The 14,608-nt window shown below is 37.8% G+C and overlaps 1 protein-coding gene across 1 annotated transcript in view; it reads left to right on the forward strand.

The window, feature by feature from the left end:
* LOC108797154 (dynein beta chain, flagellar outer arm-like) overlaps positions 1 to 14,608 on the forward strand; it is a 337,005-nt gene that overhangs the window by 83,769 nt on the left and 238,628 nt on the right. Inside the window, exons 39-43 of the mRNA XM_018568726.1 lie at positions 465 to 569; positions 1,478 to 1,621; positions 5,350 to 5,479; positions 8,483 to 8,657; positions 11,949 to 12,067. Of these exons, the coding sequence (XP_018424228.1) occupies positions 465 to 569; positions 1,478 to 1,621; positions 5,350 to 5,479; positions 8,483 to 8,657; positions 11,949 to 12,067 (673 nt within the window). The remainder of the gene's footprint in view (positions 1 to 464; positions 570 to 1,477; positions 1,622 to 5,349; positions 5,480 to 8,482; positions 8,658 to 11,948; positions 12,068 to 14,608) is intronic.

The raw sequence follows: 14,608 nt of genomic DNA on the forward strand, positions 1-14,608 counted from the left end.
CCCCCCCGTCTCCCCCCGTGCTATGTACACTTCTGCCAAATGGTCTGGCAAGTGATGTCAGTGTGGCATGCGCACAAAGGCTGCACATTTTCAGTAGGAATGGTGCAATAGAGGTCTTTGATGTTAGCATTGAAAGAATCTGCAATAAAGGGTAAAATAATTACCCAGGAACAGTGTTATCAACAGCATTGCAGATGTGTCAAGTATTTATTGCTGTCCCCTTCATTACTTAAATCTCCAGGTAACAACATTGATTTCCTGACAGTTTTTCTTTACCTTTCCTGACGCTTGTCTTTAAAGCTTTTTTATTATATCATTTGTTTTATCTGCAGAACCTGTTTAACATGGTGTTTAAATTAAGTAATATAGTTGTTTAAGTTAATGTTTAATGCAGCTTCTCATAGTCAGTCATTTAAAACTTGATGGTATAAGTAACAAGTCGACATTTCTGATTTTAATTTTAGCGTGACGTGACAAGTCAGATTCTGTCAGGAACAGCACCTTTATGGAAACAGAACCAACCATTGTGTTATGGATTTGATGACAGTACCAAAGAGATTGTTGTAAAGGTAAATCCGTCAACAGAAGTAGATCAACATAAAAAGGAGCATGTAGTGGTTTAAAACATATTTCCTTTTTTTCAGGTTGGGGCTAAATATACAGTATACTGTATATATAATTTCAACCCCTCCCCCCAAAAAAACCCAGAGTATTGCAGTATGCAATGATACCTTTGTTATTGGACTAACATAATATTCAAAAGACAAGCTTTCAAGAGTTAACTTTTCTTCTTCAGGTTAGAAGCAATACTAATCAACATGACAGAGTTAACCACTAAACTCTGTCATGTTGATTAGTATTGCTGTCCAAATTCCTGCACAGACGGCAGCTCATAGGCTGCTTCCTCTGTTCGTACGAAGATTTTCCGACCCGCTCCTTCAATCAGCTGATCGAGGGATGTCGGCGGAAAGCGTGCCGACAGAGGCACCCACTGTAAAAATTCCGGCCGGTCCATCAATAAACTGGCTGAAATAAAGTTTATGGCCACCTTAACAGGGTGTGCATTTATCCAGCGACTGATTTAGATTGTTGAATGTATTGTTTTAAAAAGTAGAAATATGTTTATAATATACAACATCATGTTGACATCTACTAAAAATATTACAGTGTGTATCTCTTTCCAAATGATACGTAAATACACTTTGGTTTCATTCTAAGTATAGTTCTTTGAGGCTGCTTTAAAAAATGAAGACAGCTGAGGATTGTGTGTTGTTTACAGTATACTTAAACTAGAAATTATATTTCAAAGGCAGATTGAAAATGACAGGAAGCCTCTGGTTGATATGATGCATACAGATACATCCTTTATTCCAATTTAAAAAAAAACAACAATCTGTTACTTTTTTATTTATTAAATCACCATTGTGTTGAAATGTATTGTGTGTAAATGTTGTTGTAATTTGTTTGCTGTACACAGATCGGTGACTCTGAAGTCCAATATGGTTATGAATATCATGGATCAGCTAAGCATATTCTTCTAACTCCTTTAACCGAACAAATCTTTCTCAGTGTTATGGGAGCAGTGTCTGCTGGGACTGATGCTTTGTGTGCAGGTCCACAGGTAAGATGGAAAGTATACCTTTGTTGTCATTGACTAGTTTAATTAAACTAATGAAAGAAGGCCAGTCACAAATGGGCATTTATAACATTCTCAGTTTCCACTCCCGAACTGTTATAATAGTGGAGCCTTAATTCTCTGTTGTCCTGTTATTTATTTTCTTCCCATAACAAAAGTGTCAGCTCTGTGCTAGTCTGCAAGGGCCCTACAGAGGCTGCTCTCTTTTCTGCTTCTGCTCAAATCATAAAGGTGCTGTCAGAATTATATGAGAAGAAGTTAAATACTTTTGTCACTTCAGTCTGAAGGACTTTTCTTTCTCATCTATTGAGTGACACAGCAAGTCCTAAAACTTTGGATTATACTGCCACCTACAAGAGGATTGGACACAGTAGCAAACAAAAAAAAACTGTAGGCCAGCCTAGGTTGTAACCCCCCCCCCCACTACCAGTATGCCTCAGTTATTTGCTAGTGTCCTAGGAGGATGGATGCCTTCTATTCAGCTCTGCTCTTTTAACTACTTGCTATGAGCCCATTGTCAATAAATGGACGGACGTCAAGCTCCTATCAGTGGGGCGCCGTAAATGTATGGCTTTTTTTTCTGCTTGTGTGCACCCCCCTGCACATGCGCACAAGCAGATTATACTGATAGGTGTACACAGCTTGTAACGACTGTTACGCATACAAGCAATCAGCGGCTCTTTAGCCGTCCGATCGCTTGTATGTGCTGCCTTGCATTGTGCGTCCCCCCTTCAGCGCCGCCCCCCCCTCCACCGCTGTTACCTTTCATCCCAGGCTCCACTGTCCCCTCTACGTGCCTGGGACCGGCTCAGAAACTGTCAGCAGGAAGATCGGAGGGAGATCAGCATTGTCCTCCTTGCTGATTTCCTCTCTGATCTCTGAATGCGGAAGTGGTGTGTATTACATCACTTCTGCATTCAGATGTCATTTCTCTGTCTGCTATAGCCAGAGAAGAAGCTGTTGAAGCAGATCTCTGTTTTCTCAGTTTCTTTGGGGGTCCCCAGGTGACATTAGGGGTCTTAGAGATCCCTAATGTCTCCATAAAGAGGACCTGTCAGTGTGCCTGTGCTGTCACATAGGGTTATTGATAGCAATAACTTTAAGTGCAAAAAAAAAAAAGGAAAAAAAACCATAAATACGCGTCAGTTGCGCCAAGGCGCAAAAACGACAATTGCGCTGCACATGTTCCATATCGCCACGAATGTTGGAATGTGAGCAATAATTTTAGGGCCATTAATCACTGATGACACTAAACTGATGATCGGTAAAAGCTTATAAACTGTCGCCTAGGACCAGTTTTCAAGCGCAATTTTAAGGCTTGACATGTTTGGTGTCTATTTACCTGACATGACCCCGTCTTTAATATTTTACCAGAAAATTGGGAAATAACAAATGTTTCATAATTTAATATAGGGGAAACTGTTTTTCTTGTCAAAATTTTGGGTAGTTGTTCCTTAATTTTGTAAAAAATTTAAACGCCAGTGGTGATTAAATACCACCAAAAGAAAGCTCTATCTGTCCCCAAAAAATATATAAAATTAATTTCAGTATAGGGTTGCATGACTAAATAAATGTCAGTCAAATTACCGCAGTGCTAAATACTGAAAATGGCCTGGACAGGAAGGGGGTTTAACACCGCAGTCTTCAAGTGGTTAACCACCCCCCTACTGGTGTATTGTAAAAAACGTCAAGGAGGTCTATTTTTGGAATGCCAATTAAACAGTGTGCCTGCAAAAGGCCATGATATCGGCAATTATTGGCTGTGATCACATACACACTGTACAGAGCCAATCAAAATGGCTCCGTACCTTGTGATCCCTGTGATTACCAATCGCAGCAATCACAAATATAACAAAGGTTCTTCTGTTTACATTGGAGAGTCCACCACTTCCTCTCACAATGAAGGAAGTGAAGAACTAATGGGTTAATTATTCATTATTTCCAGATCACAGGAAGTAGCACCCCTCCTCCTCTGCCCATCCAGCCTGTCTCTATTGACCTGTATATTAACCCCTCACCTTACTTATCATGCAAATCTGCACATTACCCCCTAATCTCCTTTCTCCCACTGTATGTGACTTGTACATTACCCCTTTCACCAAAAAAAGCTCTATCTGTCCCAAAACAAATTGACAATTTGGGTACAGTGTTGCATGACTAAATACATGTTAGTCAAACTATGATAGCAAAATGGCCTGGAAGAGATATATACAGATATATACAGATTAGTACTCAAGTGTTTCCCCTCCACTCTGCAGCTATGTTGCCCTTAGCGTAGCTTTTGGACCGGACTAGGTGTTGTGGGATGAGCATGGAAGTGACGTTCAGACACTGGGCTAGACACAAGGGTGGGGGAGCACAGTCCCATAGTACCAAAGCCTTGGAGTTATCCTTGGCTTTGTATTGTGTTTCTAGGTCCTCTGCCCTTTTGACATGAATCATATGAAGGACTGTATGACTTACATTACCCAGGTATTCTCTGACTCTGATTGCACAGGTGGAAGATTCTTGAATCAGTATTTGTCTCCCACTTTGCACCATTTTTGTGCTACAGCATTAAGATGCAGACAGCTCTAAGTCACAGTCTCAGTAGTGCACTGCTACTAACAGTATTTAAATCATTATTGATAACACACGGACAGCAAACAGGTGGAGACAGGATAAGTAGTGACACACTAACTGCACCTGACTCTGGTACCAATCACCTGCTCCCCCATGTCTCCATGATGCTCCTATATATCAATACTGTCGTGCATGGCCTACTCAGCCATCCATTTTCATGTAATAGAAAAGCTTTGTGCAGGAGGACGGGATATTAATCTGCCTGGCTGTGTATATACTAAAACTTGTATTTGTATAACAGAGTATTTTAGGTTTTAGTTGCTCTAGAAAATAACAAGTTATCTGAAGGTAGGTGTGCAGGCTCAGAAACTCAAGTGCAGGGATCTCACTAATACAGTCCCTAAGAGATATATTTGTTTTGGGCGCACTGACCCTTTAAAAAGTACCTCTGGGGACTTAAATGCTAAGGCAATCCACACCCTCAGAGATTTCACTCTAGGACTGTCCACAATATTAGGGAGTCAGCGAATGACCTAACCCAGGAGGCCCCACCTATAGCTGTATTATGACTTTTGGATGGACTGGCTCTTTACTGTTTATTAGGGTATAAGGGAATATATAGTAGGGGAACGTACTTAAATTATATTAGGGTATAGAGGTGTATGAACATTAACAGTATGCTAAACCAGCCACATTCTCCAGCTGTGTAGGTTGACATATTGTTGGTACTTGATGCACTGTATATCCCTTTTTTAAGTCATAAGATAAAATATATTACATTTAATTTAGAAAGCTATAATGCTCCAACATGGTTGTTTATGATGCCTTATTTTATGTTAAACGCTGTAGCATTTTCCAAAATATGTGCATTCAAATAAAGAGTAACTGGGAATAGTAGTTAGACTTGGCAACAGAATGGTATGGCGGTTTGTGGTTGAATAGTTCTGCTTGTGTCAACTAAAATCTTCCTGCCTAATGTCTTTCAGCATTAATAAATATGGTTCTTATAAGTTAGACTGGTATAGACCGCAAAACTGGAACCTTACTTTTGTATAACAATTAATTCTAAAATGCTTTTAAAATCAGTTTGTGAAAATGATATAAGAAAGCCACAAGCATGTTTTCATTTAATATGTTTTACATTTTGTTAGGCGTCTGGGAAAAAATCTACCATCCGAGAATTATCTCTGGCAGTCGGAAAGCCTCTTTTCTACTTTAATTGCTCAAATGCTTTGGATAATGGCATTTTACAAGACATCTGCAAAGGACTTGCTGCTGCAGGTATAGGCTTTTCCAATCTGTATCTTAAGGAATATATTTTATTGTGAAAGAGAGAGAGAGAGATCAGCTTAATGTAAATAATCTTATCCATGTTTATAAACTTTTCTTTTATGTGTAGCTTGTGACAGATGTACAGTATATCTTATTATCTTCCTAATCTTCAGTCTGATTATGAAAAATATAGGTTTTTTTGTATGCTGTAATCTTGTGACAAACTCTCAATGCCCTTGGTAGCAAGTCACAATATGCTTTGATTTTTTCGTAGGCTTTTGGTTACACAAGATAGCTTGGGAACAGCAGTTTAAATTTGTTAAAAATATATTTAAAAAATCTAAATTATACTGTGATTCATTAATGCTGACATGTGCCACACTGATACATGTGAAGTGTTAGTGTATCTAAAGACAAACCCTGGTGAAGGGGCATTGTTGAATCCACGAAACATGTTGGCTATCTCTTGTCATCTTCCTGATTACTATTATTACTACAGGTATTTATATAGAGCTGACAATTTATGCAGCACTGTACATAGTGCACATTCACACTATGCCCTCAAGAAGCTTACAATCTAATGTTCCTATCTCACATGCATACATACAGGGCCAATTTAGACAGGAGCCAATTAACCTTCCAGCATGTCTTTGGAGTGAGGGAGGAAACCACAGGTAGAACATGCAAACTCCTTGCAGATAGTGTCCTGACTGTGATTTGAACTTGGGACCCCAGATGCTACAAGGCAGAAGCACTAACCAGGCAGAAGCAGCTAACCACTGTGCTAGTGTGCTGCCCTTATTCTCAATAAAATACTGTTCTAGGCTTAAAGCATGGTATGGCGCTTCCTCGTGCTTGACTACACTACTTGCGGGGGGTCATTACACATAACCCCAAAGGTGGAGTGCTATATATGATTGGAGGATTGATGTAAGCATATTGATATCACATTTTGGGATACATAGATATTTAAATACTACCAGAACCCATACAGAAATATCTCTTACTTAATTTGCTACATCATTTTAGAAAACACATTTTAGAACACACAAATTTAGGACATTCAAATAATAATATAAAAGTGCCCCTAAGAATATTTCTTTTGTCACATAAATAGCTTGCAAGAGAAGTAACTTGAAACACAGCGTCGCCTTTAGCGGTAAATTTTCCATAACAGTCCTGACTGTTGTTAACATGAAGAATTACATTATTCTACTCGGGATGTGTTGCCAGCAAAGGCTGTGTCCATGGGCTAATTTGTGAAGCCTCCTGCTACAGTGATTTAATGTTAAAGGGAATCCTATCCATTAGAGTAATACAATTTCAATTAGCCGTTACACTTCCACAAATAAGTCTTGTGGACATGTTGGCAGCTGAGGGGCAGGAGTGCAGATGAAATCTTTTTATAATAAAATAACGTTTTAGATTGAACACAGGGCCTGTGGCATGCTAATTGTGTACAGCACATATCCGATTATCCTGAACACACACAAGGAAAGCAGATGGTAATTTACAAATGACTGTGATGGTCACTAAGATTAATCGAGCAGAGGTGGAATTTTTAATTGCATTTTCTACAGGAAACAATGTAAGCAGATATTTTTCAAGTTGCGTGCAGAATATAGTAATAGAATATGGAACCAAATTCCTCTTCTATTAAAGCTGGCAAATGTAACAGGTCTATATACGGGTTAAAGGGTATAAAAATAAATTGCAATACAGTATAATACATTGTACAAGGCATATTACTTTAATATCGAGTAACAATTTGCTTTTAGTTTACTAATTTTTATTTATTTATAGTGTATATATTCAGTGAGGCGTCCCAAAAAGAGCTATGTAAAAATGGAAAGGAAGTTTTGAACTTTGCAGATGTACTCATTGTGCTAGACATTGCTCAATTTACCAAGCTATAAAGCATTGCTTTGCCAGGGTTTTACAATCGTCATATCTTTGTGAACTGAGCCAGTATATTTACCTCTTCAAGATAGCAATCCAATTTTCTGAGTTGTCTTTTGGTTGGCTTGTTTTCTTAGTGGACTTAACATTAAGTTCTGTGGCTTCATGTAAATTATATATAATAAATTAAAAGGTTGTGAATACCTGACCATTACACCTCTATAAATTTGTTGGACATCCCATTTTAAAGCCATGGTTTTTTAATATAGAGTTGGCTGTCACTTTGTGGCTATAACACTCTATCTTCTTCTGGGGAGGCTTTCCACAAAATGTTGGTGTGCATCTGTGGAAATGTGCTCACATACAGCTTGCAATTGCCATTTCAAATCATCCCAAAAGGGTTCAAAATAGTTGAGGTCAGGACTGTGCATGTTACTTGAGTCCGTCCACACCAAACTCATCAAATCATGTCTTTATGGACTTAGGTTCTTAAGGGCTACATTCATACTGGTACATAATAAGACCTTTTCCAAACAGTTGTCAAAAGGTTATAGTTTATCAGTGATGGTTCAGGTTCACACGTACAGGCTAAGAACTGTTAGTTTGATTTCCTAAACATAGAGTTTCTGTACAGTGGTCAAACAAGTACTTTACACAGTTCAATTGACTATAAACCTAGGTAATGGCGTTTAAAACATTCTGGGTTGCCATAGTAGTTTAATTGGCTGATTGCTTGAATAAATAGATCAGTCTCATGTACTCCTTTCTAGTAATGCAGACAGAGGAACCATAATGCACATCTAACAGTCTACTATTTCTCTGTGGGTTCAAATTATACGGAATTTATCATTGATTAAAGTAGGGTAGAAAGTAGAATATTTAATGTTAGTTATCTTTCAAAGACTTTTCAAAGTGTATTTTGCCTATTTCTTTGTATTTTTACACCTATAACGCTCCTAAACTAGAAATGTTTGATGATGTGTGTTTTTACCATCAGTGGCCCCCACTGAAGTGTGTTAAATTAAAATGATAAGATATTGGTTTGTAAGACAGTTTCCCTATCTGGAACAATTGGTAATTTTTTTAACTATATTTATATTTTTTATTCTTCAGGAGCTTGGGTCTGCCTGAATGGATTGGAACAATTATCTCAACCCAGGCTTTCTTTGATAACTCAGATGCTTACACAGATACAGACAGCTAAGCATCTTGGGAAAGAAACAGTCACTTTACATTTGGAAGACATCCCTTTAAACACAACAGGCTTATGCATTGCAATCATTAAAAGGTTAAAAAGCTTAATTTTGACTTACAATTGAGCTATTTGTTATGATTGATTTCACTTGCTTCCCAATCATCACAAAAGCAGGCGTTTGGCAATCACTACTAACTTATAATGATAGCTTTAATAGTTTAGTATATTCTTTTTAAACTAAGAGGTCTTTGTAAAAAAATATTCTTATCTTGTTGTTATGCTTCAAAATGGCTTTGTATCCCTCATTCAAGGACACATCATTCGGGTTATTCTGATATAATTAGGTTACACTGCAGCCTACAAGAAGATTTTGGACACTGGCAGTCACAAAAGCTGTTAGCCAGCCAGGTATAACCTCTTCTTCTGCCAGCATGCTTCAGTTCTTTTGCTAATGTCTTATGAGGATGGACCTCTTTTCTCTATTGAGGAAAGTATACCAATTTTTACTAGCCATTTTATTTTTTCTCCAGAAAGTTTTTTTTCGATCAAGACATTTTTTACATACCTGGTGCCCAACCTCAATCCCATTGGTGTTTAAAGTGCAGCACTTAGACTACAGAAGCTGGTATTGGGAGCATTGATTTGTAAAGGGGTCTTAAAAAGATAATCTCTAGCAGTTTCACTGTTCCCAGTCTCTGCCTCCTAAAACATGACTTCAGTCTCCAACCACTTAATGACAGTCTTCTGTAGCATTAAAAAACTAAATTATATGCATCCCTTAGGAGACATCAGGGGCCGCATTTTAAGGCCCCCTATACCTTCAACGTTGACAACCAATAATCTACATGCTGTTGAGATGGGCTGTTTATGCTGCTATCCATATTGGTTAATTCTAGTTGATGCCTTGGAGCTGGTACCCAGACCCCGCTAGACCAAAGTTTGCGGGGCTTGCCTGGATTGTGGCCTTTGGGCACTGGCCTCTGCCAGTGGTGCTTCCCAGACCTGGGCACTTCATTAGTTAGCCACAGTTTGCTTTCCAGGTCCAGAGTAGTGATCAGTGAGCCAGTTTGCTTTACATTTGGCGAACACTTACACGGTTTGTAGACCCTGTACAACCTCACTGAATGGGAGCCAAATCTTGTAATTATTTTCTGCTCTTTTTCAAGGCCAAGTGGTAAGCTGAGTCCTTCCCCTTCTGAAACATTTCAGGCCACATGTCCTGGAGAAGTAACAAAAAAAAACAGTGTGGTGTGCTCCTTACAAATTCATACCATATCCATATCCTACATAAGGGTCTGGTATGGATTTTTATGGTGGACCCAATAAAAATTAAATTTGGCATACAAACCCTCTCAAAATCAATACCAGATTATTATTTGTGCATGCAATCTGACTGGTCAGGAAACTGAGTGGCAAACCTGACCAATACCAAAGCTCATTTCTAGCCCAGAATCATGGCACAGCCTTTAGTGTGCCCCAGTCTCTGAACGCTTTTATTGAGTATGCTATTTGGCCTGGGCATCGAGAGCTACTAGACTAATTGGTAACAATTACGCTTACTCTTTATGCTGATTTTCTTGCTTAGTCCTTGCTGCAACCTACAGATAACTGGTCACTTCTAGCCATTAACCTCTCCTGCTTCTTGATGGTCCCTGTAAAGGGGAAACAGCTTCTCTTTTCTCCATATTCAGACAGATCATTGTTCAAGCCTATGGTTTTAAGGACAAGGTTCACCTTTTTCTGTCAAGGCACACTCTACAAGGTCTGCGAGTCCCTCTGTTCATATGGTTTTTAAGTTTTATAAGGTGAATGTTCAAGCCTCATCTAAAGCCAGCTCTAGGTGTAAGGTTCTTCAGACAGCTCTTTCAGCTGCAGACTGCCCCTAGTTCTATTCTGTTTATATAAGCCTGTTAACATTTTAATTTGCTGTGTTGCCCACTCAGTTGGACTGCATTTGGACAACCCCATCATATCAGAATAACAGAATACTGTGTCTCTAATGAATGATAAAGAAAACAGGATTTTTTTTTACCTTCCAAAAAATACATATCATGAAGTTCATTAAAGCACACAGAGTGGGAGTATATACCTCACTGACCTACAGCTTTTTTGTTTGCCAATGTCCAACTTCCTGTGTCGGCAGCAGTATAACCCAATCATATCACAGTATCTGAATCCTGTGTCCCCAATTAATTCAGGAATTATTTAAATTGCTAAATTACGTTAATCTGGCAGATATCTGGTTAATATCAGGCGAATATGTATGGAAATAGGTTAAACAAAAAAAATGCAATTTGCCGAGTGGTAGTCACAACTTTTTTCCCTCCTGTCTTCTTCACAAGCGTGCATCTGTGTCCAGACTATGGACATTAAAGTATTTACACACTCTTTAGAAGCAGTAAAAGTGCTTTAAACAAGCCATCACTGGCCTCTGAAGCTGTAGGTACTGTGGAGTAAATTATCCATTGACCAAATTAATTAATTTTGAATGAGTTTAGATGACATATGCATATACAGGCATTGAGTCCAAAGAGGGACACCCCGCTTTGATAGCAGAGAGGAGGCTGGCTACATTTGTCAGTTTACTGTGGCTGCCAACAAGCAGGTAGATAGTGTTAGAATTTCTTATAAGAAAGTGCTGCATGTTTTGTAAGGTGTCATGTATGCAGTGCATATTTTTGTGAAATAAAGATATTTCTTAAATATATACTATCAAATTGTACACTTTTTTAAAGTACAGTACAATTGACCAAAATCATTACTGTATATTGTCCCTTATTAAATACATTAAAATTGTTATAATCTCATACAAACTCAATCCAACTTACAAAATTCCTATTAAATGTAAAAGTTGAAACCTTTATTCAAAAAACGCATCTACACTTAAAGGGAAGTGCTAACCAGAACATGTTCTTTGTTTTAGAATAGAGTAGGATGTTTTAAAGTAGGATGGCATGGGTTAGAATTGGGATGGGTTAGAATCTACTGTATGTCAGTTTTTTTTATCTTGTTCCGGTTACAAAGTTGTCAATGGGACAGGGATTGAGTGGTAATATTCAGTGGAGACAAGAAAAGCATTAAATAAAGCCAACAGAGATTTTTCTTCATCATCAATACTGTGTTTGTTTGTGTTACAGTTGCTTGATTCTTTTTTAGTATTTTATTAAATTTTTAACTTTTGGCTTGTTACAGTTGCCCTTATTACTGTCACAAAGGAACATACATGGTTAAGTTGGTTTCTGGTACCATAGAGTTTGAGTGTGGGGTTTCCCCTATATTGTTCCTTTGGGATGTATTTTGAATTATGCAGCTACTGTATTTTCTGTATTTAGTGTACTTTCTACTTTCATATATTTGGAATTTACATTATTTAATTTTCTTTAGGTCACCTATTGGCCCAGAGCCATATAAACTTCCTGACAGCCTCCTGAATTGCTTTCGGATAGTTGGAGTTCGCAAATGTTCCATCAACTACATTCTTGAAGCACAGTTACTTTTTAGAGGTATTTAGTGCCTAAATATTAGAAGTAAAACATATAAACCCCTTAAAATCCTGTACTGAGAGCTATGAAAGCTGCAATTGCTGAGCTTTCCTTACGAAAAAACAAAACTGCCTTTCTTTCTGATTTGATGGTATGCAGATCAGAAGATCTGACTTGACTATGACTTTCCTAATCCTCATGCTTATTCCAGGTCACATACTTGGAAACTACTAAACTTAGCTAGGCAACTAGCATTTTCAGAAGGAACATGGCCTATTTTACTTGCATGTACAGCACCATGGAGAAGGCTCTACCTCCTGCACTAAAAATGAATAGGCATGGCATTCCAATTTCCCTAAAAAACCTTCTTGCATTTCACTTAATAGAAGTTGATAAAAACCTGACTCCAGTCTAACCCATCACTTCACTTTCCAAAACTAAAAAAAGTATTTAAGTATATTTAGCAGGCGAATTTACCTTTTACTTAGTAAATGTGGTGAAGATTCAGTTCCCAAAGAATACCCAATTACGTGCAGGGAAAATGAAAAACCCCCCAGTATTTTTGCTGACACATGATTGGATGATGGAAGTCAGCTGATCTTCACTGATTCACTAAGCTAAAGGGAAATGCCCTTGCAAAGTGAACAGCCTACCGTATATACTCGAGTATAAGCCGAGATTTTCAGCCCATTTTTTATTAGTAAATCAACCACAGTGTTTCTTACTGTAAAGAAGAAGATAAAAGATGATGTCATAAAAAAAGTATTTTGTTTGGTTGCAAATTTTAAGAGACCATGGAATAGAAAAGGGTTAAAAATAAATCATTTAGTATGCTCAACAAGTTTTACAGAATGCAGCCTCAAAGCTTAGCTGATCTTATATAAAAGTAAATTTCTAATTATAATTGTATCTGTTTTATAACTGCCATGTAGTGATGTATTCTGTTTAGTCTCACATCCAGTTTAGTTTAAAATATAGAGTTTGTTTCAGTTTATTCTGTTTTATTATGTATGTTTATGAAGTCAGAGAATAAGCCTTATGTTGTTGATATTATGATGAACATGTAACATGTACAGTACATAAGAACAGACATTTGAGATTTATAGTGGACTTCATGCTTCCACTTGTGCAGGAGAGAAAAAAAAATGTTGTTTGGCATTCGGAGACAGCAAACAGGCTTCCAGCCACCAGAGCAGATGGATGACAGTGTAGGAAGCTAAGATAATGTGTAAATGTGTCTCTAATGTGTTTATTGGAGAGGGCATTCCAAGCCAGGGGATGGAGAACCCACAGTGTTCAAGCTGCTGTTTTTACATTGCACTGACAGCAATGACAGCCATAGTGTATACATTGCATAAATAACTTAAAGGGTATTCAGTTTATGATAAAGGTTTACACCTTTATCATAAACATTTTACAGAACAACACCAGGTAAAATATTGTTGAATGGACTAGAAAAGGGCTTGAACCCTTTTATACTGTTATCTAAGTCTTCAATTGATAAATTCTCCTTCACTTCCTGGTAACCAAAGTTGCATCAACAGGAAGTGTGAGAGAACCTCCTGGAAGACCTGGAAAGTATCTTGAAGACCACAATAAAGCCTGACAGAGGTTCTGCCTATTATCCACTGTATAAAAATGTGTTCCATTACTGATATTCAGCAAACATTAGAAATGTAAGAAAGTTTACCTTTATGTGTGTTTTACATACTCTATTGCAGCCATATTCAGCAGGGTTTTCACAGGGCTTTCCAGTGAGGATGTAGCATCTTGTCACATGTTCAATCTCTCTCTTCTGAAAACTACAAAGTGCAACCCCCAGAATAAGGGAAAACAATGCCCTACATTTTGTACAGCTTTGAATTCAGACCAGTTTGCAATGTAACAATACTGTACTGGCAACCATAGGGATTTAGTATGTAGGGCAACCAGCTGCACAAGATAAATACCAGAAGGAAATTGAGGGGCTGCTCAGTAGGGTATGTGCCCATAGTGAGTTTAAATACAAATCTGACTGTTTATAGTTAATTGTTGATGTTGTAAAGGTCTGGAATATAGAAAGTATTGTTGTTGTTATAATATTTACATAAAGTAACATTTGGATTTTCATAAATATCCACAACTTTTCCTATGCTGACCCTTGGTGATCCCACAGATCTATGGCCATGTGATTTAAGTCATCTTCTGATCCCCTTTTAACATAACCTACAGTAATCTCTACGGGAAACATCTTTTGGTGTCTTGGTGTCTAAATTCACTAAAAATATATAAAAAAATATAGTCAACATTTTGACAAGGCACTGCTTGCCTATCTCAAGACTTTCTCAAGAAAGACAAGCAGTGCCTTGTTGAAACGTTGACCAGTAAACTTATTTGCCCATTTGTATCTATATTGGATCTCTTTTTCTCTCTCTCTCTATTTTTGTCAGGATGGTCCTGGGTCCTCAAATCTAGGCCTGCAGGTGACATATTTTAAATAATATAATCTAGTGTATGGAATATTTATGCCTTAGTAAGTGTCATTTTCAGTGTTTGCTTACAGTATAAAGTACAGACCTTTGG

Source organism: Nanorana parkeri, unplaced genomic scaffold (genome assembly GCF_000935625.1).
Source record: "Nanorana parkeri isolate BGI_ZX_2015 unplaced genomic scaffold, ASM93562v1 scaffold1235, whole genome shotgun sequence".
Lineage (NCBI taxonomy): Eukaryota > Metazoa > Chordata > Amphibia > Anura > Dicroglossidae > Nanorana > Nanorana parkeri.